The sequence below is a fragment of the Oncorhynchus kisutch genome, unplaced genomic scaffold (genome assembly GCF_002021735.2).
Source record: "Oncorhynchus kisutch isolate 150728-3 unplaced genomic scaffold, Okis_V2 Okis02a-Okis13b_hom, whole genome shotgun sequence".
NCBI lineage: Eukaryota > Metazoa > Chordata > Actinopteri > Salmoniformes > Salmonidae > Oncorhynchus > Oncorhynchus kisutch.
The window spans coordinates 1,375,643-1,402,576 of NW_022261979.1; the positions used below are offsets into that span (position 1 = coordinate 1,375,643).

The 26,934-nt window shown below is 42.6% G+C and overlaps 1 protein-coding gene across 3 annotated transcripts; it reads right to left on the reverse strand.

Moving 5' to 3' along the window:
• Positions 1-1,640: 1,640 nt before the first annotated feature.
• Positions 1,641-25,323, reverse strand: LOC116359306 (angiopoietin-1-like). 3 transcript variants are annotated; one of them, XM_031812099.1, is made up of 9 exons: positions 24,492-25,321; positions 15,672-15,827; positions 15,313-15,422; positions 14,970-15,211; positions 14,040-14,185; positions 13,287-13,388; positions 8,513-8,679; positions 3,721-3,851; positions 1,641-2,868 (listed from the first exon to the last, which is right to left on the reverse strand). In XM_031812099.1, exons 1-9 carry the CDS (start codon positions 24,933-24,935, stop codon positions 2,708-2,710), a joined length of 1,659 nt encoding a protein of 552 aa, XP_031667959.1. In that variant the 5' UTR covers positions 24,936-25,321; the 3' UTR covers positions 1,641-2,707. The 3 variants fall into 3 exon arrangements, with proteins under 3 accessions (XP_031667959.1, XP_031667958.1, XP_031667960.1); XM_031812098.1 differs by having other exon boundaries at positions 15,313-15,434; XM_031812100.1 differs by lacking the exon at positions 3,721-3,851 and having other exon boundaries at positions 15,313-15,434; positions 24,492-25,323.
• Positions 25,324-26,934: the final 1,611 nt, after the last annotated feature.

A 26,934-nucleotide genomic window follows, 5' to 3' on the forward strand; every position in this document is an offset into this window, starting at 1 on the left:
AAACGCTAGTAAAACTAAATGCATGCTTTTCAACCGCTCGCTGCCCGCACCCACCCAACTAGTATTACTACTCTGGACGGTTCTGACTACTCTGTACGGTTCTGACACCTAGGTGTCTGGCTAGACTGCAACAAAGCTTAATTCACTCACGCCGCCTTGTAAAACTGACTATCCTACCGATCCTTGACTTCGGCGATGTCATTTTCAAAATAGCCTCCAACACTCTACGCAGCAAACTGGATGCAGTTTATCACAGTGCCATCCGTTTTGTCACCAAAGCCACATATACCACCCACCACTGCGACCTGTATGCTCTAATCGGCTGGCCCTCACTACATATTCGTCGCCAGACCCAGTGGCTCCAGGTCATATATAAGTCTTTGCTAGGTAAAGCCCCTCCTTATCTCAGCTCACTGGTCACGATAACAACACCCACCCGTAGCACACACTCCAGCAGGTACATCTCACTGGTCATCCACAAAGCCAACACCTACTTTGGCTGCCTTTCCTTCCAGTTCTCTGCTGCCAATGACTGGAATGTATTGCAAAAATAACTGAAGCTGGAGACTTATATTTCCCTCACTAACTTTAAACATCAGCTATCCGAGCAGCTAACCGATCGCTGCAGCCGTACATAGCCCATCTGTAAAAGCACACCAGTATTGCACACCAGTATTTCTACTTGCACATCATCTGCACATCTATCACTCCAGTGTTAATATGCTAAATTGTAATTACTTTGCTGCTCTATGGCCTATTTATTGCCTACCTCCTCACGCCATTTGCACACACTGTATATAGACTTTCTTTTTTTTCTATTGTGTTATTGACTGTATGCTTGTTTATTCCATGTGTAACTCTGTGTTGTTGTTTGTGTCACACTGCTTTGCTTTATCTTGGCCAGGTTGCAGTTGTAAATGAGAACTTGTTCTCAACTTGCCTACCTGGTTAAATAAAGGTGTTGTCAACTAGCCTACCTGGTTAAATAAAGGTGAAATAAATAATCAAATGTATAAATAAATATTTCATAGCTCTAAAACACACCTGTGTGTGGAGACAAAAATCTCCCATCTGACAAGAGAAACCGATACTGACATTCAAAATGGTTCCCACCCACAGCCTCCCTGCCTGACACGCAGCCTGCAGAATAGATTGGAATGTGTATGTATGTATGTATGTGTGTGTGAATAGATTGGAATGGGTCGGTCGGTCGGTCGGTCGGTCGGTCGGTCGGTCGGTCGGTCGGTCGGTCGGTCGGTCGGTCGGTCGGTCGGTCTGTCTGTCTGTCTGTCTGTCTGTCTGTCTGTCTGTCTGTCTGTCTGTCTGTCTGTCTGTCTGTCTCTGTCTGTCTGTCTGTCTGTCTGTCTGTCTGTCTGTCTCTGTCTGTCTGTCTGTCTGTCTGTCTGTCTGTCTGTCTGTCTGTCTGTCTGTCTGTCTGTCTGTCTGTCTGTCTGTCTGTCTGTCTGTCTGTCTGTCTGTCTGTCTGTCTGTCTGTCTGTCTGTCTGTCACTGACCTTAACGTCATAACAATAGGAAAGTCCACCCCAGAGCCAGAAGTTCACGTCACCTAAGTTCATGAAGTCACTGCAGTGTCTAGCTTGTTGGACTACTTTATGGAGCAGAAAAATGCTTGGCACTGCTTTTAGGGGGAATATTTTTAATTCATGGCACAAAAAAGTACTTTTGTCATTGTTACAAAGTTCAACAAAGGCCCCAATAGATGTTGCAAATTAGTACAAATCTAGGAAGGGTATAAGAGCAACAATGCTTTTATTACTGAAAACTTACATGAAAGTGAAGACATCAATTATTTAGCTCTATTCCATTAAATATTCAAGTGTGGTGAGACACACATAGCCACCATTCCTTAAACATAATGATATAAAACATTCCACACACACACACACACACACACACACACACACACACACACACACACACACACACACACACACACACACACACACACACACACACACACACACACACACACACACATACAGCAATCCACTATATAGGCTAATAATATCCATAACAGTGTTCTGAAGTGTATCCAGTCTAGGCCATCAGGCTTCTCTGCCCACAGTGCAGACTAAGAGAGCAGTACACTGATTCACAACATGTTAACAGGAATACCTTACCCATAGAAGAACAATACACAACAGAGACATGAAAGAGACAAATGAAAGGGAGACAAATGAGAGTCAAATGAAAAGAGAAATGAAACGGAGACAAATGAGAGTCAAATGAAAAGAGACATGAAACGGAGACAAATGAGAGTCAAATGAAAAGAGAAATGAAAGGGAGACAAATGAGAGTCAAATGAAAAGAGAAATGAAAAGAGAAATGAAAGCCAGACAAATTAAAGTCTTTCAAAAGCCCCAAATCTTACATTCATATCCTCTTCATGTAACCCACTTCTACAGTTTGATTCATTGCAGAGCTGGTGCTCAAACAATCAATGTCTTTCAAGAGGACATGTAAGCACCAGAAAGTCAGAATCCAAGTTCCTCATAGAAAACGAAATTAGGTTGCTATTTTTTAAGTCAAAGTAGAAACAATTATCCCACCTTCTACTTTGTGTTTCCGTCACACCTGTTGGACAGTACTTTACTTTATCGCATAAAAACAGTTGGATGGAAACATGACTAATGTTGCTAATATGTCTATGGACAACGTACCCAACGACAGTCACCAAAAGGTCCTCTCAGAAGTCTGCTGGTCGTATCATCATGGTAGTAGCACGGAGAGAGTAACTAGACCCTTTGAAGTAGTGCCACCTAATCCCATTCAGTTTACCCATGTTCTGACCATGACTGTAGTACATCCCGTTCAGGTTCGATGGTCCACAGGCATCGAACCACCAACCTGAAGGCATAGAGAGAAACGTAGAGAGAAACAGAGAAAATAGATTTTAGGCTTGATGATGTTACACTATCAGAGAACTATCAAAGTCATAGCTGTGTGACCTCCCTGTGACCTCTGATTATCTCTGGATAGCTTTGTTGCAACGCCAAGTAGTCAACACTAGAGCAGACTCCAGTACTCCTCTCTTTGGATAGCTTTGCCCCATTCTGACCTCTGACCTTTCATTACAGGTGAGAGTGGAGTATGAGGGCAACTAACAAAACATAAATAGTCTACAAGAATCTCTGTGAGCCCAACATGTTTGGACCAGCTACATGTGGGGGGGGGAATGCTGCTCTAGACATTGATAAGAGGATAAAGACATGTATGTTTGTCATGTATTTTCAGATGTACATTCTGGATCTAAATCCTGATGAGATTGTAGCTTCACATTCATTCTTAATAGGAATCTCACTGTCATTTTGATTTATTCTGCTGGCCAGTTCCCTGGACTTCTAAACCAGCCATGGCATGTGTCAATCATTCTGTAAAATGCTGAGGGCTGCCACCTGGCTTCACCAGCTGAGATACCATTCTCTGCTGTGATATGTCAGTAGCAGTGCTGAATACATATTAACTGGCTCTGGCCTGCTCTGTAGTTCTTCTAGACGGGAGATAAAGTGGGTAGGGGGACCGGGAGGTCAATGAGTTGAAAATGTTTTACCAAAATGACAAAAGCTTCACCCAGCATAGTGTGGGTGGGTGGTTGTTGTTGTCTTATAGCTTCTACTTATCCCGTCGTTTCAGTTCTACAGGAGTACATACAGAGCGCATGTGTTTAGGGGTTAATGTGGACTTTAACCTCAGACATACCCCCAGTCAGCATGAGAGCACATTTGCAGATGCAGTTGTCGTTGTCCATATCCTTGGTACTGAAGTCTGCTCCGTTGATGACCAGGCTGCTCTGTCTGCCTGCCGTTCCACTGTGACTCTTCAGGAACAGCCTGACACAGTCGCCAGGGAAACACAGAGGAAAATAAAGCAGAAACACAACGCTAGTGCCCTTTAGCTGCTGGAGAACGCTTTTGTTCTTCTCACTGTGTGCACGGTGGAGGACAGAAATTCACCACCACGCTGTTCTTCTAATCTAAATAATATGTACCTCCCCTTGCAACCTGGTCTCAGAGCATTTCGTATTATTATGTACATAAATCTGAGACACTCCATTTAATATTATATGTTTAGTTACGTATAGCTACATGAGACCGATTGTTACTTAAGGCAAAAATGTACCTCCCCTTGTTCTCACTGTGTGAACGTTTGAGGACATAAATTCACCACCACACTGTTCTTCTAATCTACTACAAAGAATATGTACCCTTCCAAATAAGTGTCTTTGAAATTCTCGTACACTATATTAAAACCCAATCACACCAGTTGCTTTTATAAAGAACATCCTGGTTTATGAGGACATTGTCGGTTTCCTCGTTTGTCTCAAGCCGTTTGTGTACTTCCCTGCGAACTCTTTGTACTCCCTCCTCCTGCATTGTTTGTCCCCATCTACTGTACTGCATGTCAAGCAGCTCCAACTGTGGTTTATGAGTCAGACAACTTTCAGGTCTTGCCAGAACCAGGTGATGGATAATTCACAGAAGAGAGAGGCCCTATTCTTAGTCAGTGGTCTTTATACTGTGTCTATGTTGAATACTGTGTCTATGTTGTATACTGTGTCTATGTTGAATACTGTGTCTATGTTGAATACTGTGTCTATGTTGTATACTGTGTCTATGTTGAATACTGTGTCTATGTTGTATACTGTGTCTATGTTGAATACTGTGTCTATGTTGAATACTGTGTCTATGTTGAATACTGTGTCTATGTTGAATACTGTGTCTATGTTGAATACTGTGTCTATGTTGAATACTGTGTCTATGTTGAATACTGTGTCTATGTTGAATACTGTGTCTATGTTGAATACTGTGTCTATGTTAGACCATCATAGATAGAGTACAACAGACTTTGAGAGGGTTGATTAGTTCAACAAATCAGGCCTCACAGCAAGAAACAACATTTCTATGATCTTAACGTATTTAACAAACATTGTTCATTAATTCATCTATTACACGAATATGAATGACACAGATAATGAAAGAAATGAATACATATCAGAATTGAACTTGACCTGAACACTGGTGTTCATCAATTATAACGTCTCTATTTATCTGTGGTCCCTCTGTGTGGTCATATATCTGACCCATCAAAGTGTCAGGCTGATCATTAATGTGGCTTGGCTGCTATGGTGACCAGGTGTTTGGCTCCTGTACAGTGACTCTGTGTCACATTAAGAACTGTAGTTATGGAAGGCAGCCTGTCTCTCTGAAACCCAGTGTGTCTGGAGAGCTGCAAAGTTGCTTAGGAGCCATGAACAGGGCGACCATGTCTATCGGCGCCATCTTGCTATCAGATGTGTGTGTATTGTTATGTATTGTTGGATACTACTGCACTGTTGGAGCTAGGAACACCAGCATTTAGTTAGGTATTACTGCACTGTTGGAGCTAGGAACACCAGCATTTAGTTAGGTATTACTGAACTGTTAGAGCTAGGAAAACCAGCATTTAGTTAGGTATTACTGCACTGTTGGAGCTAGGAACACCAGCATTTAGTTAGGTATTACTGCACTGTTGGAGCTAGGAACACCAGCATTTAGTTAGGTATTACTGCACTGTTGGAGCTAGGAACATCAGCATCTAGTTAGGTATTACTGAACTGTTGGAGCTAGGAACACCAGCATTTAGTTAGGTATTACTGCACTGTTGGAGCTAGGAACACCAGCATTTAGTTAGGTATTACTGAACTGTTGGAGCTAGGAACCCCAGCATTTAGCTAGGTATTGCACTGTTGGAGTTAGGAACACCAGCATTTAGTTAGGTATTACTGAACTGTTGGAGCTAGGAACCCCAGCATTTAGTTAGGTATTACTGAACTGTTGGAGCTAGGAACCCCAGCATTTAGTTAGGTATTACTGCACTGTTGGAGCTAGGAACACCAGCATTTAGTTAGGTATTACTGCACTGTTGGAGCTAGGAACACCAGCATTTAGCTAGGTATTACTGCACTGTTGGAGCTAGGAACCCCAGCATTTAGTTAGGTATTACTGCACTGTTGGAGCTAGGAACACCAGCATTTAGTTAGGTATTACTGCACTGTTGGAGCTAGGAACACCAGCATTTAGCTAGGTATTACTGCACTGTTGGAGCTAGGAACCCCAGCATTTAGTTAGGTATTACTGCACTGTTGGAGCTAGGAACCCCAGCATTTAGCTAGGTATTACTGAACTGTTGGAGCTAGGAACACCAGCATTTAGCTAGGTATTACTGAACTGTTGGAGCTAGGAACACCAGCATTTAGCTAGGTATTGCACTGTTGGAGTTAGGAACACCAGCATTTAGTTAGGTATTACTGAACTGTTGGAGCTAGGAACCCCAGCATTTAGTTAGGTATTACTGAACTGTTGGAGCTAGGAACCCCAGCATTTAGTTAGGTATTACTGAACTGTTGGAGCTAGGAACCCCAGCATTTAGTTAGGTATTACTGCACTGTTGGAGCTAGGAACACCAGCATTTAGTTAGGTATTACTGCACTGTTGGAGCTAGGAACACCAGCATTTAGCTAGGTATTACTGCACTGTTGGAGCTAGGAACCCCAGCATTTAGTTAGGTATTACTGCACTGTTGGAGCTAGGAACCCCAGCATTTAGCTAGGTATTACTGAACTGTTGGAGCTAGGAACACCAGCATTTAGCTAGGTATTACTGAACTGTTGGAGCTAGGAACACCAGCATTTAGCTAGGTATTGCACTGTTGGAGTTAGGAACACCAGCATTTAGTTAGGTATTACTGAACTGTTGGAGCTAGGAACCCCAGCATTTAGTTAGGTATTACTGAACTGTTGGAGCTAGGAACCCCAGCATTTAGTTAGGTATTACTGAACTGTTGGAGCTAGGAACCCCAGCATTTAGTTAGGTATTACTGCACTGTTGGAGCTAGGAACACCAGCATTTAGTTAGGTATTACTGCACTGTTGGAGCTAGGAACACCAGCATTTAGCTAGGTATTACTGCACTGTTGGAGCTAGGAACCCCAGCATTTAGTTAGGTATTACTGCACTGTTGGAGCTAGGAACCCCAGCATTTAGTTAGGTATTACTGCACTGTTGGAGCTAGGAACACCAGCATTTAGCTAGGTATTACTGCACTGTTGGAGCTAGGAACCCCAGCATTTAGTTAGGTATTACTGCACTGTTGGAGCTAGGAACCCCAGCATTTAGCTAGGTATTACTGAACTGTTGGAGCTAGGAACCCCAGCATTTAGTTAGGTATTACTGCACTGTTGGAGCTAGGAACCCCAGCATTTAGCTAGGTATTACTGAACTGTTGGAGCTAGGAACACCAGCATTTAGCTAGGTATTACTGAACTGTTGGAGCTAGGAACACAAGCCTTGTGTACACAACCAGTAACATGTTATTGGATTTGAGCTGTAGGCCCATTAAACGCCACACTCCATAGAATAGCTTTCCTTTTAAAGGCTGTGATCTTCCTCTATAAACCATGTTTAAAATAATGGTCATTATTTACATACATTCCCAATAACGGATTACATAGTATATACTGACTGCTATGTACTGTAAATGACTTTTCAATTTCCACTGATGGACTCTGTTTACTCTTCCTCTCAATACTACTCAAGAGTTACTCTAATAGCTCTTTGTACATCCTTCCATCCTTCCTTGTCTTTAACTGGTTAGTAAAAATGTGAGCCAGGTCAACAACAAAAAATGGTACAAGTGTGTTCGTTTGTGTGATCACACGTCCATATGTGGGTGACCTAAATCAGATTGAGACAAAGCTTGCTGGTTATCATTCTAGGAAATATAATAATTCCCTTTTACGATCTTACATTTTATTTAGTTAGTAATGGCATTGCGAAATGAGGCAGAGCCTCTCTTTTCCGAAGAAGCTGTGTGACAATAGTTTGTTTTGGACCATCTCCATGACAAGTATTACAGAATGGCAATGAAATACGAATCTAGAGACCAAAATTGATTCCATTCCAGAACTCAAAAAGATTATCCAGTATGTTTTTGAAGAGACAATAAATGAAAAAGTAAGAATTATGATCTGCTGAAGTCCTAGAAGCCTCAATCAGAAGGTTATGGACAATAAAGTCAACAAACTGAAAAATGTATACATTAATTGTTTACAAATCATGATCAGAGTCACCAGTGCCTCACCATCGTTACTGTGATGGAAATACAACACCAAGCACATCATTATCAGTGATAGAACCAAGTCCAATATCTCATTCCCACTTCATTAAAAATATACTGCAGGTCCTGAAGCAAGTAAAGGCAACCACAGTTGAGTAGTTGAGTGACTATTTAAGTAGGAATGTGGGCGTATTTAGTGGGGAATGTCCTATGATCCTAAAAACTGTACTGTAGGTATGATACAATGCGATGAGATATGACAAAACTTAATTTCCTCCACTTAGGGTACATACAGATGTAGGATCTTAATTTCAGCCAGTTTTCTAGAGCAGGAAAATAATCCTGCAGCAACAGGAAATGTGAAGAATACGGCCCAGAACACATTGCTGGTATCCCACCTGTAATTCTGCTTTTCGCTGCCGATGTAGAAACGGTCATAGTGGGAGAAGGCCTGCTGTCCGTCCCAGTCGGTCACTTCCACCCTCAGGTTGTAGGGCCTTTGGCTGGTCAGCAGGAACACAAACTCATTCCCCAGCCAGTGTTCTCCAAACAGACTCCCAAAGCCCTGCAACAACACAACAGCACAGGAACACTTGTCTTCTGTTTCTGTAGTGTAAGGCAGCTTGATGTACAAGTACACCCCTTGGACAGGACACTAGTCTGTCGCAGGTCCTTGTCCCAGCAACACATAGAGCTATAGAAAAATAATGAATGTTATATCGGGTTCTTCTACAGGGACAAGATCACAAACCCTATATGGTTCTAGGTAGAATTAAGACTGTTAGAGCGATGTTCTACTCAGTGACTCTTTGTTCTCTTTTTTTAAAGGAATTCTCTTCTGTGTTTTCCTCTCTTTAAAAGAAAATAATAACTATGTTCTGTGTTTTACTCTTTTATGACAGTGGTGAATTGAGGGAGACAGACAGATGAGTAGATAAAGATATATTTATTTAACTAGGCAAGTCAGTTAAGAATAAACTCTTATTTACAATGATGGCCTAGGAGTGGGTTAACTGCCTTGTGCAGGGGTGGAACGACAGATTTTTACCTTGTCAGCTCGGGGATTTGATCCACCAACCTTTCGGTTACTGGCCCCCTGCTCTAACCACTAGGCTACCTGCCGCCCCTATAGAGAGAGAGAGAGATAGCTAGCGAGACATAGATAAAGAGGTATATAGATAGAGAGGTATAGAGATATATAGATGGAGAGAGAGATATAGCCTCCAGTATTTATGCTGCAATAGTTTGTGTCGGGGGGCTAGAATCAGTTTGTTATATCTGGAGTATTTCTCCTGTCTTATCCGGTGTCCTGTGTAAGAATGCTCCCTCTAACTCTCTTTCTCTCTTTTCTCTCTTCTCTCAGAGGACCTGAGCCCTAGGACCATGCCTCAGGACTACCTGGCCTGATGACTCCTTGCTGTCCCCAGTCCACCTGCTGTCCCCAGTCCATCTGCTGCTGCTCCAGTTTCAACTGTTCTGCCTGCGGCTATGGAACCCTGACTTGTTCACTGGACGTGCTGCCTTGTCCTGGACCTGCTGTTTTGGACTCTCTTTCTCTACCGCACCTGCTGTCTCTAACTCTGAATGATCGGCTATGAAAAGCCAACTGACATTTACTCCTGAGGTGCTGACCTGTTGCACCCTCTACAGCCACTGTGATTATTATTTGACCCTGCTGGTCATCTATGAACGTTTGAACATCTTGTCCATGTTCTGTTATAATCTCCACCCGGCACAGCCAGAAGTGGACTGGCCACCCTTCAGAGCCTGGTTCCTCTCTAGGTTTCTTCCTAGGTTGCTGCGTTTCTAGGGAGTTTTTCCTAGCCACCGTGCTTCTACATCTGCATTGCTTGCTGTTTGGGGTTTTAGGCTGGGTTTCTGTACAGCACTTTGTGACATCGGCTGTCAACAGAGGGGTCAACGAGCGAACACATACCCATTGTATGCCAGCGTCTTTGCCAGGCTACACTCCACACTTCCTTAGCCCCTGACTGGAGGACAGTCCTCTCTCGCTCAGCCCAGAGGCCAAGGCCTTTTTAGCCACAGGGCTCTTTCAAGGCCTAATGGGGCTGGCAGTGGCAACACAGTGGATTCGTCCTAAATGGCCCATATTCATTTTAAAGTACAATACTTTTGACCAGGGCCCATAGGACACCCTATTTCCCCATAGGGCTCTGGTCAAAAGTAGTGCACTATATAGGGAATAGGGTGCCACTTGGGATGCACAAAGTCTGTTTTGTGCTATGCGTTTGTACTTGCTCCTTTTTCTGTTGTAGTTTGACATATACATTCATATGGTGGAATGTTGTGCAATGTAGAGATTCCTATTTTCCCCAAAATCTACAAAGTTTCAATATCGGGAATAATCCCTATTTATCCCGAGAGACCTGGGGAATACTTCAAAAATTAGAAGTGCCCTTTTAAAACCAAGATGGTCACTATGCCAGGGTTCTCCCCAAATAAGAGGGGTGCTGCGCCACCTTGTCGGCTTGGCTGCGCCACTATGGAAAGATTTCAGAGCAAATTAAATGTAAGTTTAGACATGATAGTTACTCTATCTTTGATCGCCAGCGCATTTCAGAAGTAGCCCCACAGAGCGCCCTCCGAGTATAGCGCTGTTTCTTTGTAACGGCAGTCAAACAAAAGTCAAATGACCAAAGTTGCTAAACTTGCTAGATAACCTCCTTCAACGAATGACAGAATATCTCCCATATTTGGCTAAATCAAGTTGATGATTATACCGATAGCAGATCAGCTCATGAATAACAGGGAGAGGAAGTGGAAATAGTTTATATAATATCAAGGTATCTTAATGAGGACTTAACGAGGACTATCTACTCTCATATCGTTTGTTGATCACACATTCTCTGAGACAGCACAGAGAAGGGGGGAAAGAGGTATTTTGACATGCATAGGCGAGAGGCGTGCTTTGATAATGCATCCTATGGATTACAGAATAAAATGAGCTACAGGAGTGAGAGGAGTCAGGATTTTGGGTTTCATTAGGATTGGAATTGGATAGGGAAATCATTAGGAATTGGATAGGGAAATAGCCTAGGTTCTAGGATGAGAATATAAAATTTACCCTCATGCCTTATTAACGGACTTCATGCCTGTGACAGAGATGCTTATGCAGTGAATTGTACATAAGCCTATCAAATTTGTGACTGTCTGAAGATTTACAATGACAGCTTAAAGAGGCACATGCTCTTTAAAAGGCTATACTGTCAGGTTTCCTGTGGGGTTTATTAACTGTATTCGAGTCATGTGTGCAGTCCAGAGCAGCCGGCAGTGTCAATTATGCGTGCGCTTTGAATTTATAGCGACTTTGTGTCAAATATGCTAGACTAAAGGCTTCAATGTGACAACCTGTTTGGATAATGTCCAATAAATGTTTTTGTTAATCTTTTGCTGAGGGATTTCATTAGTGCAGACATTGGGGAATTTTATTGTAATTTCCCAGGTATTGTCATGTATTTTGGGGGGTAAACGTGAAGAGTGTTCCCGGTAATGTCCCGGGATCCCGATTACCCATGTTAATCCCTGGTGCTACAGTGAGGGAAAAAAAGTATTTGATCCCCTGCTGATTTGCCCACTGACAAAGAAATGATCCGTCTATAATTTTAATGGTAGGTTTATTTGAACAGTGAGAGACAGAATAACAACAAAATAATCCAGAAAAACGCATGTCAAAAATGTTATAAATTTATTTGCATTTTAATGAGGGAAATAAGTATTTGACCCCGTCTCAATCAGAAAGATTTCTGGCTCCCAGGTGTCTTTTATACAGGTAACGAGCTGAGATTAGGAGCACACTCTTAAAGTGAGTGCTCCTAATCTCAGTTTGTTACCTGTATAAAAGACATCTGTCCACAGAAGCAATCAATCAATCAGATTCCAAACTCTCCACCATGGCAAAGACCAAAGAGCTCTCCAAGTATGTCAGGGACAAGATTGTAGACCTACACAAGGCTGGAATGGGCTACAAGACCTTCGCCAAGCAGCTTGGTGAGAAGGTGACAACAGTTGGTGTGATTATTCGCAAATGGAAGAAACACAAAATAAATGTCAATCTCCCTCGGCCTGGGGCTCCATGCAAGATCTCACCTCGTGGAGTTGCAATGATCATGAGAACGGTGAGGAATCAGCCCAGAACTACACGGGAGGATCTTGTCAATGATCTCAAGGCAGCTGGGACCATAGTCACCAAGAAAACAATTGATAACACACTACGCCGTGAAGGACTGAAATCCTGCAGCGCCCGCAAGGTCCCCCTCCTCAAGAAAGCACATATACATGCCCGTCTGAAGTTTGCCAATGAACATCTGAATGATTCAGAGGACAACTGGGTGAAAGTGTTGTGGTCAGATGAGACCAAAATTGAGGTCTTTGGCATCAACTCAACTCACCGTGTTTGGAGGAGGAGGAATGCTGCCTATGACCCCAAGAACACCGTCCCCACCGTCAAACATGGAGGTGGAAACATTATGCTTTGGGGGTGTTTTTCTGCTAAGGGGACAGGACAACTTCACCGCATCAAAGGGACGATGAACGGGGCCATGTACCGTCAAATCATGGGTGAGAACCTCCATCCCTCAGCCAGGGCATTGAAAATGGGTAGTGGATGGGTATTCCAGCATGACAATGACCCAAAACACACGGCCAAGGCAACAAAGGAGTGGCTCAAGAAGAAGCACATTAAGATCCTGGAGTGGCCTAGCCAGTCTACAGACCTTAATCCCATAGAAAATCTGTGGAGGTTCGAGTTGCCAAACGTCAGCCTCGAAACCTTAATGACTTCGAGAAGATCTGCAAAGAGGAGTGGGACAAAATCCCTCCTGAGATTTGTGCAAACCTGGTGGCCAACTACAAGAAACATCTGACCTCTGATTGCCAACAAGGGTTTTGCCACCAAGTACTAAGTCATGTTTTGCAGAGGGGTCAAATACTTATTTCCCTCAATAAAATGCTAATCAATTTATAACTGTTTATCATTTATAACTGTCTCTCACTGTTCAAATAAACCTACCATTAAAATGATAGCCTGATCATTTCTGTGTCAGTGGGCAAACGTACAAAATCAGCAGGGGATCAAATACTTTTTTCCCTCACTGTATGTATTCACCAACATCAGAAGAATGCTGTGAGGATATCCCACCCTGTCCTCCTCACCATCTTGTACTCCTTCCACGTCCTCTGGAAGTCCATGGTTCCATCTTTTCTCCTCTGAATGACGGACCATCCTCCCCCTGCTGCCTCCATGTTACAGTAAACCTACAGAGAGAGAGACAGAAAGACCGTGACATGAGTAGCTGACACACTACTCTCACACATGCAGTGCATATCATGACAATAAAGTAAAAGGAGTGACTCCTGTAGATGAGGCTCCCTGGTCCTTAGTTTTGTGTACCATGGTCAGAGGCCACAATGACGGAATGGGTCCTAAGCCCAGGGACGTAGCTTTGTGTAACCATGGACACTGACAGCAGCACAGCTGATAATGGACAGCAACACACTGTTGCCAGTCAGCCATCTGCGGCTTGGCAGGACACTACTGAGGAGGAGGACATCTGCTGTGTAGCTGTGCTGAAGAGGCCAGCCAAGAGTATTTCCAGCTCAGCCAGCCAGTCAGTCAGCCAATACCTGACATATTCCTGGGATATTGCTGTTGAATCTTTTGGCAAGCGACTTTAGAGTACCGTATAATAATTGCTGCCACTTGCACGTAAACTAAAGTAGGTTACAGTCAAAAAGTGCAGCCATTTAATTGTTCATGTCTGTTTTTGCTGTTTCCATGCAGAGGTAAAGCCAGGCCTGCATATATCATCTAATATATGCCTCTATATTACACATTCTGCTAATAGAATTTACATCTCTTTTCCCCCTCTAATATTTATTGAAGATAATATATCAAGTTTTCCGTACCTTTTTGGTCTCCTGTGTGTTGATGTGAATAGTATATAATCCACTGTTGTTGAAGCCAGCTTGAAAGACTTCTGAGCAGTCCCGATACTTTCTCTCCTCATGAGATGAATCTCTCTGCTTAAAGGCAAGGTTGCTGTTTGCCACCACTGTTTAAATAGATAATGAAACAAGAGCAAACACATTATCAGCTAGGCTTCAATTTCAATACATCCAAAATCCTTTGTAATCAACAGCCCAGACTGGCTCAGGTCCTATTAGAACAGGTTCTTGCGTAATCAACAGCCCAGACTGGCTCAGGTCCTATTAGAACATGTTCTTATGTAATCAACAGCCCAGACTGGGTCAGGTCCTATTAGAACAGGTTCTTGCGTAATCAACAGCCCAGACTGGGTCAGGTCCTATTAGAACAGGTTATTATGTAATCAACAGCCCAGACTGGGTCAGGTCCTATTAGAACAGGTTCTTGCGTAATCAACAGCCCAGACTGGGTCAGGTCCTATTAGAACAGGTTCTTGCGTAATCAACAGCCCAGACTGGGTGAGTTCCTATTAGAACAGGTTCTTATGTTCTGGAATGCATCTTCTTATGATCTTAGAAAATGTGGACATTGAAATTAAGGCCGGTAGGTTCCATGTTTCAACCTATTTTCAACATCCATGGACGTCAGCCGGTGCCCAATGGGTTAGTCCAGCCTTCTTAGTCCAGTTATAGGCTTTATCTGTGCCCAGAGAATATCTTGTCTGAACCTGTGAACATTTGGCACAATATATCCTCCAGTACCTCTGTTGTATTTAACCCTACCTAGAGTTTTTAAAGCCAACTCCTTCTTCCTGCAAATAATTACTATCTATGCTATGATATTCATACCCCAGAGTATTTAATTTATACATTCTGTAACAGGAAACATTGGCCCCAGTATCCATCCAGTACCTCCAGACCCTCTGTCCTTCGAGCAGAGTTTCAGCAGACTGTTGACGGTCTCAGTGAGCTGCTGTTGTTGGCTAAGCAGGATACTGTTGTTGCCAGTGGCCTGGTCCAGATGGGTCTGCAGCTCTGTGATCACACTGCTCTGTCTGGCTACCAGCTGCTGCAGGCTGGACCTCTCCTCCTGGAAGGTGACCAGCTCCTCATGGTGCCCAGACTCCAGCTCCTGCATCTTCTGCTCTAAGAGCCTGATCAATACAAGTGATTTGAAAATCAGTTGATCAGTCAGTCAGCCAATAAATCAGGACAGAACTTTTCATGGGAAGAAAATCATTCATGTTGATTTGACCTGTTCTTGTCGTGCAGCTTGCTGATCTCTGTAGATTGGTGGAGGAGCTGGGTCTCCAGTTTGTTGGTGGACAGAGAGTTCTCCAGGAGCTGAATCTCCAGCCTGGAGGTCTGATTCAACACCTGTCCATCAGGAAGCTGTTACTATCATTCATATTCACCCAGTCAAGTGTATGGAGTGTATCTATATAGGCTAAAAGTGGCACCATGTATTTTAATGTACTTCATAGGCCTATTCATCCAATCAAATTAGGATAATTGCTGAGTAGGCTACATGATTAATAGTAAGTGTTACTGATATCATAACATGCACTTGAATGTTCTTTGGAGAGGGATATTTGTATACGATTCATACTGCACCTGGATCTCTACGTCTGTCAGCTTCCGTGTGTGCTGGGCAGTCTGGGTCAGGAGGTTGGTGCCTAGATTCAAGATGGCAACTGTGTGATTGTGGACAGCACTCTGCTGCAGCTGAGCCATCTCCACATTCAGACTGTCCTTCACATATCTCTCAATCTGACACACAAACACAGAGGAGGTATGAAGGGATGTTTAGGCCTTTACCTCTCTCGCCAGACTCCGGGTGTTCTGCACACTCACATTTAATGTCCTAGGAACGTTCTCCAACTGGCTTAACATTGAACATGTTCTCACATAGTTCAGAGAACGTTAAGAAACAACTTCCTTCTGTGGGAATTTCAGTACTTCAGCATAACGTTTCCCACAGGTTTCCTCTTGGTTCTATTTAAAGTCATGTTCTCAAATTGTTCCAAGAACTTTAAGAAAACTTTTGTAATGTTCAGAGAATGTAATGTTCAGAGAATGTAATGTTCAGAGAATGTAATGTTCAGAGAAATGTAATGTTCAGAGAATGTAATGTTCAGAGAATGTAATGTTCAGAGAATGTAATGTTCAGAGAAATGTAATGTTCAGAGAATGTAATGTTCAGAGAATGTAATGTTCAGAGAAATGTAATGTTCAGAGAATGTAATGTTCAGAGAATGTAATGTTCAGAGAATGTAATGTTCAGAGAAATGTAATGTTCAGAGAATGTAATGTTCAGAGAATGTAATGTTCAGAGAATGTAATGTTCAGAGAATGTAATGTTCAGAGAATGTAATGTTCAGAGAATTTAATGTTCAGAGAAATGTAATGTTCAGAGAAATGTAATGTTCAGAGAATGTAATGTTCAGAGAATGTAATGTTCAGAGAATGTAATGTTCAGAGAATGTAATGTTCAGAGAATATAATGTTCAGAGAATGTAATGTTCAGAGAATGTAATGTTCAGAGAATGTAATGTTCAGAGAATGTAATGTTCAGAGAATGTAATGTTCAGGGAATGTAATGTTCAGAGAATGTAATGTTCAGAGAATGTAATGTTCAGAGAATGTAATGTTCAGAGAATGTAATGTTCAGAGAATGTAATGTTCAGAGAATGTAATGTTCAGAGAATGTAATGTTCAGAGAATGTAATGTTCAGAGAATGTAATGTTCAGAGAATGTAATGTTCAGAGAATGTAATGTTCAGAGAATGTAATGTTCAGAGAATGTAATGTTCAGAGAATGTAATGTTCAGAGAATGTAATGTTCAGAGAATGTTCTAAAATGTGTATTTAAAAACATACGTCCCGTTCTCAGAACATTAAGAAAACGTTCCATAAAAGCGTTCCATTCTCAGCATCAACAAAACTCTATCCTCTGTCTTGTTAAGTGTTTGATGTTAATGAGTGTTTGTTGCCTTTTAAAATGGGGTCTGTTTGAATAGACAAAAAGAACAACTGTGGATGTGTTGTTATTAGTCCACGCTAGCTCCATACTGGTGGCGCAGTGGACTGATTCCATGGATGGACGACAGAAGATGATGCCATGTCACAATAATGAAGAAATGTGTTTGGATGATTAATGCAAACACATTTATAGGGTTAATGTCTGATAGATCAGTTGTCTGACAACGTCATGAAAATGTGCTTTGTTATGATTCTGAAACATCAGATAGCAAACAACAATGACAAAGAATCTGCCATGCAGGCAATCGTAGATTTATCTTGTTCTTGAAACCATGTCGTGTTTTGACTGATTTCATGTCAATGCTTATATGGCTAAAATTTGATAGCTAGCTAACCAACAACTGTAACGATGTATTTGTGCTCGTTGTGAAAATGTATTTATGTTTTCAATAAACATTTGAAGACAAATTATAGTTTACATGTTGTCAACAATCTAAGCCAACCCTGTCTGTTTTACCCCATATTTGTGCACACATTGGTTTTGTTGCTAGACAACCAACTGGTCTATCTGTGCTTGCAGTTCAAAAAGTAAACCCCCAAATAAGCTAGTAGTGTTATTAAAAGTCTTACTGAAACATGTTGAATGTTTTAAGGAAGTTATTTAAAAAACCAAAATAACCTATAATATCCATTTCCAGAACATCTCTGCAACCTAAAAATAAAAGTTCCCAGAACAGAGACTTCTGTTCTCAGAATGTTTGAAAATGATGTTTTACCGGTCAGGAAACGTATGGCTTCGTTCCCACAACCAATGTGAAACCAAAAACATACGTTCCCACAACTTCCAAGGAACCATCCATAAATAACCTAATTATATCCAGGGAAGAAAAACGATTGGATATGTATTCATTCCCTTCAGCAATTGTGGATTGAAGGATTTACTGCATCGATATGGTCCTGTCTAAGGATTTCCTTGGCCCCTGGTCAGCTACTTAGGGAGGGATCTTTCAGGGTTGTTGAGTTCAGTCATTTCCTTCTAGTCAACCAGGAGAGATCAGTCATGGGACTGCATCTGTATGTTTTCTGCCACAGATGCATCATGTGGACAGGGCTCAGCTGCCAATGACATTATCCATCTGAAGTTCACTGTCCTGATGATGATTACAATGAGGAGAGGTCTTTCCCAGCAATGTGCTTTAAAAATGTATCGTTTTTTTTGTGAAAGCTCAGGGTCATTCAGTGATTCATTGAAGTTTAGAGTTTTCCTGTTACCCCGGCTTTCAAGCCATGGCCTTTTCAGTTCATGTGAATCAGTTTAGCCTTGGACAGCTTTTAAACTATGTATTTTCAAAAATGTACAGTTTGGAAATTACAGTTAAGTAGTCACAATAATGGTATATGAAATAGTTACATTGCAAAGTTAGAATTTCATGTCTCACTTTATCCCTGATTTAAAGTAACAGATCACCCTAAATATGATTTTCAACTTAAGAATGTCTACTTTGTGGCTAGATTCCCTCTGCACAGACAGAGGAAAGGCCTGGTCTCTATGACACTTACTGAAAGATTCCCTCTGCACAGACAGAGGAAAGGCCTGGTCTCTATGACACTTACTGAAAGATTCCCTCTGCACAGACAGAAAAAGGCCTGGTCTCTATGACACTTACTGAAAGATTCCCTCTGCACAGACAGAGGAAAGGCCTGGTCTCTATGACACTTACTGAAAGATTCCCTCTGCACAGACAGAGGAAAGGCCTGGTCTCTATGACACTTACTGAAAGATTCCCTCTGCACAGACAGAAAAAGGCCTGGTCTCTATGACACTTACTGAAAGATTCCCTCTGCACAGACAGAGGAAAGGCCTGGTCTCTATGACACTTACTGAAAGATTCCCTCTGCACAGACAGAAAAAGGCCTGGTCTCTATGACACTTACTGAAAGATTCCCTCTGCACACAGAAAAAGGCCTGGTCTCTATGACACTTACTGAAAGATTCCCTCTGCACAGACAGAAAAAGGCCTGGTCTCTGTGACACTTACTGAAAGATTCCCTCTGCACAGACAGAAAAAGGCCTGGTCTCTATGACACTTACTGAAAGATTCCCTCTGCACAGACAGAAAAAGGCCTGGTCTCTATGACACTTACTGAAAGATTCCCTCTGCACAGACAGAGGAAAGGCCTGGTCTCTATGACACTTACTGAAAGATTCCCTCTGCACAGACAGAAAAAGGCCTGGTCTCTATGACACTTACTGAAAGATTCCCTCTGCACACAGAAAAAGGCCTGGTCTCTATGACACTTACTGAAAGATTCCCTCTGCACAGACAGAAAAAGGCCTGGTCTCTATGACACTTACTGAAAGATTCCATCTGCACAGACAGAAACAGGCCTGGTCTCTATGACACTTACTGAAAGATTCCCTCTGCACAGACAGAAAAAGGCCTGGTCTCTATGACACTTACTGAAAGATTCCCTCTGCACAGACAGAAAAAGGCCTGGTCTCTATGACACTTACTGAAAGATTCCCTCTGCACAGACAGAAAAAGTCCTGGTCTCTATGACACTTACTGAAAGATTCCCTCTGCACAGACAGAAAAAGGCCTGGTCTCTATGACACTTACTGAAAGATTCCCTCTGCACAGACAGAGGAAAGGCCTGGTCTCTATGACACTTACTGAAAGATTCCCTCTGCACAGACAGAAAAAGGCCTGGTCTCTATGACACTTACTGAAAGATTCCCTCTGCACACAGAAAAAGGCCTGGTCTCTATGACACTTACTGAAAGATTCCCTCTGCACAGACAGAAAAAGGCCTGGTCTCTATGACACTTACTGAAAGATTCCATCTGCACAGACAGAAAAAGGCCTGGTCTCTATGACACTTACTGAAAGATTCCCTCTGCACAGACAGAAAAAGGCCTGGTCTCTATGACACTTACTGAAAGATTCCCTCTGCACAGACAGAAAAAGGCCTGGTCTCTATGACACTTACTGAAAGATTCCCTCTGCACAGACAGAAAAAGTCCTGGTCTCTATGACACTTACTGAAAGATTCCCTCTGCACAGACAGAAAAAGGCCTGGTCTCTATGACACTTACTGAAAGTGCAGTGTCAGACTGTTTATCTCTGCTGCTATGTGGTCTGAGCAGCTTCCCACGAAGACAATTGCATAGTCAGCTAATGGAATCATTCAGGAATTAATTCATCTGTAAGATCAGAGTGCATTAAGATGTCAATGTTAATGCAGAGGAAAGGAAGAGAAGGTCTAGTGCAGTGTACACATGTTGAGCAGGATAAAACGTGTCAAGTGGCAGTCTCCTTATTACAATGTCCAGAGTCCTCAAATAATCACACACTACATTAGACATAAGAAACCCAGAGGAATAGTTGCATGGCCGGATTACCACATTAGGGGTCCCGGGGCACCTACCAAATATACAGTAACAGTCAAAAGTTGGGACACACCTACTCATTCAAGGGTTTTTCTTATCAAAACTATGAAATAACACAAATGGAATCTTGCAGTAAACAAAAACGTGTTAAACAAATCAAATATATTTTAGATTTAAGATTCTTCAAAGTAACCACCCTTTACCTTGATGATAGCTTTGCACACTCTTGGCCTTCTCTCAACCAGCTTCATGAGGAATGCTTTTCCAACAGTCTTGAAGGAGTTCCCACATATGCTGAGTTCTTGTTGGCTGCTTTTCCTCAGTACCACACTATAGCATTCATTTAATCAAAGAGAAAAACACATTACCTCAGTACCACACTATAGCGTTCATTTAATCAAAGAGGAAAACACATTACCTCAGTACCACACTATAGTGTTCATTTAATCAAAGAGGAAAACACATTACCTCAGTACCACACTATAGCATTCATTTAATCAAAGAGGACAACACATTACCTCAGTATCACACTATAGCGTTCATTTAATCAAAGAGGACAACACATTACCTCAGTACCACACTATAGCGTTCATTTAATCAAAGAGGAAAACACATTACCTCAGTACCACACTATAGCGTTCATTTAATCAAAGAGGAAAACACATTACCTCAGTACCACACTATAGCGTTCATTTAATCAAAGAGGAAAACACATTACCTCAGTACCACACTATAGCGTTCATTTAATCAAAGGGAAAAACACATTACCTCAGTACCACACTATAGCGTTCATTTAATCAAAGGGAAAAACACATTACCTCAGTACCACACTATAGCATTCATTTAATCAAAGGGAAAAACACATTACCTCAGTACCACACTATAGCGTTCATTTAATCAAAGAGGAAAACACATTACCTCAGTACCACACTATAGCGTTCATTTAATCAAAGGGAAAAACACATTACCTCAGTACCACACTATAACGTTCATTTAATCAAAGAATGGCCATGGAGAGGAACTCCTGAAACTATGAAGACAGTGAAACTGATATCCCACAAATACACTGAGGTTGAAGTTCTCTGAAAAGCATGGCCCCACATAAAAACTATATTATTGTTGCTTTCTTAACTGTCGACTGTTCTCCTGGTCATTTTCAGATGCACATATCAAAAACATTTGATGGTGCAGTGAGATGAAGAATAGTTTGTCATTTATATTCACTACATGTATGCAGGGTTCCAAGTGCTCACCCTTAAGCATAGACTGTATTACATTATACCAAATGCAATTACCAAACTCAGCACTGGTAATACTGAAGTGGTAGTCTGTTACTACTGAAGTGGCCTTGTTCTCCCTGACAGAATCATCTCTGGTATTCCTTGGAATGTGAATGCTGCTGGCCTAGGTCCCGGTGGGTCAGGGAACACATAGACCGACAGAGACAGACAGACATAAACAGACACAGACAGACAGACAGATACATACATACAGACAGACAGACAGACAGATACATACATACAGACAGACAGACAGACAGACAGACAGACAGACAGACAGACAGACAGACAGACAGACAGACAGACAGACAGACAGACAGATACATACAGACAGACATAAACAGACGCAGACAGACAGACAGATACATACATACAGACAGACAGACAGACAGATACATACATACAGACAGACAGATACATACATACAGACAGACAGACAGACAGATACATACATACAGACAGACAGACAGACAGATACATACATACAGACAGACAGACAGATACATACATACATACAGACAGACAGACAGACAGACAGACAGACAGACAGACAGACAGACAGACAGACAGACAGACAGACAGACAGACAGACAGATACATACATACAGACAGACAGACAGACAGATACATACATACAGACAGACAGACATAAACAGACACAGACAGACAGACAGATACATACAGACAGACAGACAGACAGACAGACAGACAGACAGACAGACAGACAGACAGACAGACAGACAGACAGACAGACAGACAGACAGACAGACAGACAGACATAAACAGACACAGACAGACAGACAGATACATACATACAGACAGACAGACAGATACATACAGACAGACAGACAGACAGACAGACAGACAGACAGACAGACAGACAGACAGACAGACAGACAGACAGACAGACAGACAGGTATTCCTTGGAATGTGAATGCTGCTGGCCTAGGTCCCGGTGGGTCAGGGAACACATAGACCGACAGAGACAGACAGACAGACAGACAGATACATACAGACAGACAGACAGACAGACAGACAGACAGACATAAACAAACACAGACAGACAGACAGATACAGACAGACAGACAGACAGACAGACAGACAGACAGACAGACAGACAGACAGACAGACAGACAGACAGACAGACAGACAGACAGATACAGACAGACAGACATAAACAAACACAGACAGACAGACAGACAGACAGATACAGACAGACAGACATAAACAAACACAGACAGACAGACAGACAGACAGACAGACAGACAGACAGACAGACAGACAGACAGACAGACAGACAGACAGACAGACAGACAGACAGACAGACAGATACAGACAGACAGACATAAACAAACACAGACAGACAGACAGACAGACAGATACAGACAGACAGACATAAACAAACACAGACAGACAGACAGACAGACAGACAGACAGACAGACAGACAGACAGACAGACAGACAGACAGACAGACAGACAGACAGACATAAACAGATACAGAGAGACAGACAGACAGACAGACAGACAGACAGACAGACAGACAGACAGACAGACAGACAGACAGACAGACAGACAGACATAAACAGACACACAGACAGACAGACAGACAGACAGACAGAGCACTGCCAAACGCTGAGCCCATTCCTTGAAATTGACTCCCCAGCCCTGGATTGGGCCAATGTGACATAGTGTGAGAGGGTTCAGACAGACAACACAGTGTTTTCTTAAGGACAGCCAGGCCAGCCGGACACACTCAGAACATCACAACCCAGCGACCAAGAGCCACAGCCTGTCTGTCACAGTCAAACAAGTCCCTGTCATCAATCTCTCATCCCTGGGGCTGCAACATAGTCCCTGGGTCCACACACACTGGAACAACAGTCCTTTTGAAATGACAGTGTTTTTAATGAATAATGCGGGATATGGTGCATTCATCACTTATGGGGTAAGAGAGAGATGTTTTAGTATCCTTAAGGTTTCTGTTTCTGTTGGGTTGGTGCTCATGTCATTTAGAGTTGTTCGGTGTAATGGAGTAATCCAAACAACAGATCTCCACAAATATACAGTATCTATTGTATACTGTACTATGGGGAGTAAAATGTAGATAGGCTGTAAAGCAATGATGAATTGTACTGGGGTATCTTATATCTTATTGCTCTTGAGTAAACAGAGACAGAGGAAAGAGATGGATCCAGGTGGGACCGAGCCAAATGTTGTCCTATAATAATAATATTCATTATGGCAGGACACATTTGGCTCGGCCCAAACAGTTCATGGGGTTGAAACACACTCAATGCTGATAATGTGCACTTAAAGATGCACTGTGCAGAAATCGTTCACCCATTTCCTGTTTGCTAAAATTCTAATTGTTTGCCGATCTACCACTTCTTAGACTTGCTTTCAACGACAATGACAGATCTATAACTCACATTTCTATGTGAATTTGGTCGGGTCGCTCAAAAAGTTAGATATTTAATACCGTATAAAACACTACAGATAGATTTTAAAGTGATGAAATGCAGTATACTTTCTAGCTTTGGCCAGATGTTCCACCTCTATATAACTTTGATAACAACAATGGCTAATGTGTTATAAATGCAATAGCACATAGTTCAATCGGATAAAAAGCTGATCTTTTTGACATGCACAGCCATGGGACATGGCATGCATTTCCTTCTAGAGTATAAATATCTGATAAAGCTCTGTTTAGACTGAAACACCAGGCTTTAATCTTTATATCAACTACTACTATACTGTATGCTTGGAGAACATGCTCTTACTTTGTGAAGCCACTGTGTGTAGTTGTCCATGACGTTCTCCAGGTGTTGGATCCTCTGGTTCCCCAGAGCCGGGGCCAGTCCTGGGAGCTTGGGCTTTTTCAGGGGGGCATCTCCCTGTAGAGTGTTCCCCTGGTACTGGCCCTGTCCCTGGCTGGTGCTGGAGCTGCCGACCCCCTCCGCCTCCGTCAAGCACGGCCTGTTCCCCCCAGCGTTATCTGGTAGCAGGAAGGTATAGGTGCAGGATCCGTGCTGGATAGAGTTGTACTGGCGAGCGTTAGTGTTAGTGCTGGCGCTCATGGACCCGCTGCCAGCTATGTCCCCTGGGCCCCTGGGCAGCTCTTCCAGAGACACAGACACAGAGCCCGTCAGTAGCAGCAGAAGGGCAGCCAGAACCAGCCAGATCATGTGGCAGCTGGGCTGGCAGGGCAGGAAGTACCACGGCATGGCAGCAGGAAACACAGGCTAACGGTCCTCTTTTATGGCTTCTGTCTGTCTTCTGTCTTTCTTCACAGCATGTCTTCCTGTCCTGTCGTCAATCAGACGGTTGGGAGGTAGACCGTCGATCCAGAAAGATGGCCGCTTCCCATCAGTAGGAATGGATGAGTAGTCCTCTCAAGTGTCAATGTGGAACTCATCCCAATTCATCACCAGTTGTCTTGTTAGTTGTTGTTGCTGGTCCAGATCCAGGACAGGGATCCACACTACACAGTTGTGTGATGTAGACTACATTGTCAGTCAGTGGAGTGATCTGTGTTGTATCCTCCTCCTCATGGCTGGCTGTATGTAGTGCTGTTCCTCATGTCTGCCTGTCTGTATGTGAGTTTAGAGTGCTTTAACGGGGGGGGGGGACTGGAACGTCCAACTCTGGGCAGGCTCTGTGCCTCCCATACTGAGGGACTGATCGAATGGAATGTGAGAGAGAGAGAGTATGGGGTTGTGTGTGTTTGAGAGAGAGCGAGAGAGAGAGGTTTGAGATTCATTTCTATTAATATACTCCTGATTTGAAAACACTTCCACAACACAGGCTTGAATGAATGCCTGGTCCATATATAATGACCCCACAGTCTGTAATTCAGACAGATATCTACCGAGAGCAGGAGATGGGCTCTCAGACACTCTTTATGCACAGTGTCTTCCTTTCATCTTCATTTAATCATGCCATCATATCCAGCTCTCCCTCATAGGAATGTAAACGTCTCCCATATAGAAAATAAAACCTTGTTTCAATGTATGGAAGGAGGATGGTTTTCTGGGGAAATGAGGGCCAACTCTGAGGGCACGCTCTGCCATCTTTAAAAGAACAAACCGTTTTCGGTTTTAAGGTACCCTGATTTGGTACAACAAGCTTTTTTCTATTTTTTTGTTAGACAGTGTCGGTAAATTACATTGACATCCAGAAAGTCGATTTAAACATGACATGAACAAAATGGAGAACCCAATAGAATCATGTCACTGAGCAGACACATTTTGTAGCCTACCATTGTTTACTATGGCATGCAAGATTACATATTTACTTGTGAAAAACACAAACAAAAATGTGTTTGAACATGAAAAAGAATGTGTGTGTTACCCTAGACCCCTGCTAGACTTCAGGACTGAAGAGGAGGTGTAGGAATCAAACTAAAGACCCCTGTTAGACTTCAGGACTGAAGAGGAGGTGTAGGAATCAAACTAAAGACCCCTGCTAGAATTCAGGACTGAAGAGGAGTTGTAGGAATCAAACTAAAGACCCCTGTTAGACTTCAGGACTGAAGAGGAGGTGTAGGAATCAAACTAAAGACCCCTGTTAGACTTCAGGACTGAAGAGGAGGTGTAGGAATCAAACTAAAGACCCCTGCTAGACTTCAGGACTGAAGAGGAGGTGTAGGAATCAAACTAAAGACCCCTGTTAGACTTCAGGACTGAAGAGGAGGTGTAGGAATCAAACTAAAGACCCCTGCTAGACTTCAGGACTGAAGAGGAGGTGTAGGAATCAAACTAAAGACTCCTGTTAGACTTCAGGACTGAAGAGGATGTGTAGGAATCAAACTAAAGACCCCTGCTAGACTTCAGGACTGAAGAGGTGTAGGAATCAAACTAAAGACCCCTGTTAGACTTCAGGACTGACGAGGAGGTGTAGGAATCAAACTAAAGACCCCTGTTAGACTTCAGGACTGAAGAGGAGGTGTAGGAATCAAACTAAAGACCCCTGTTAGACTTCAGGACTGAAGAGGAGGTGTAGGAATCAAACTAAAGATCCCTGCTAGACTTCAGGACTGAAGAGGAGGTGTAGGAATCAAACTAAAGACTCCTGTTAGACTTCAGGACTGAAGAGGATGTGTAGGAATCAAACTAAAGACCCCTGTTAGACTTCAGGACTGAAGAGGAGGTGTAGGAATCAAACTAAAGACCCCTGCTAGACTTCAGAACTGAAGAGGAGGTGTAGGAATCAAACTAAAGACCC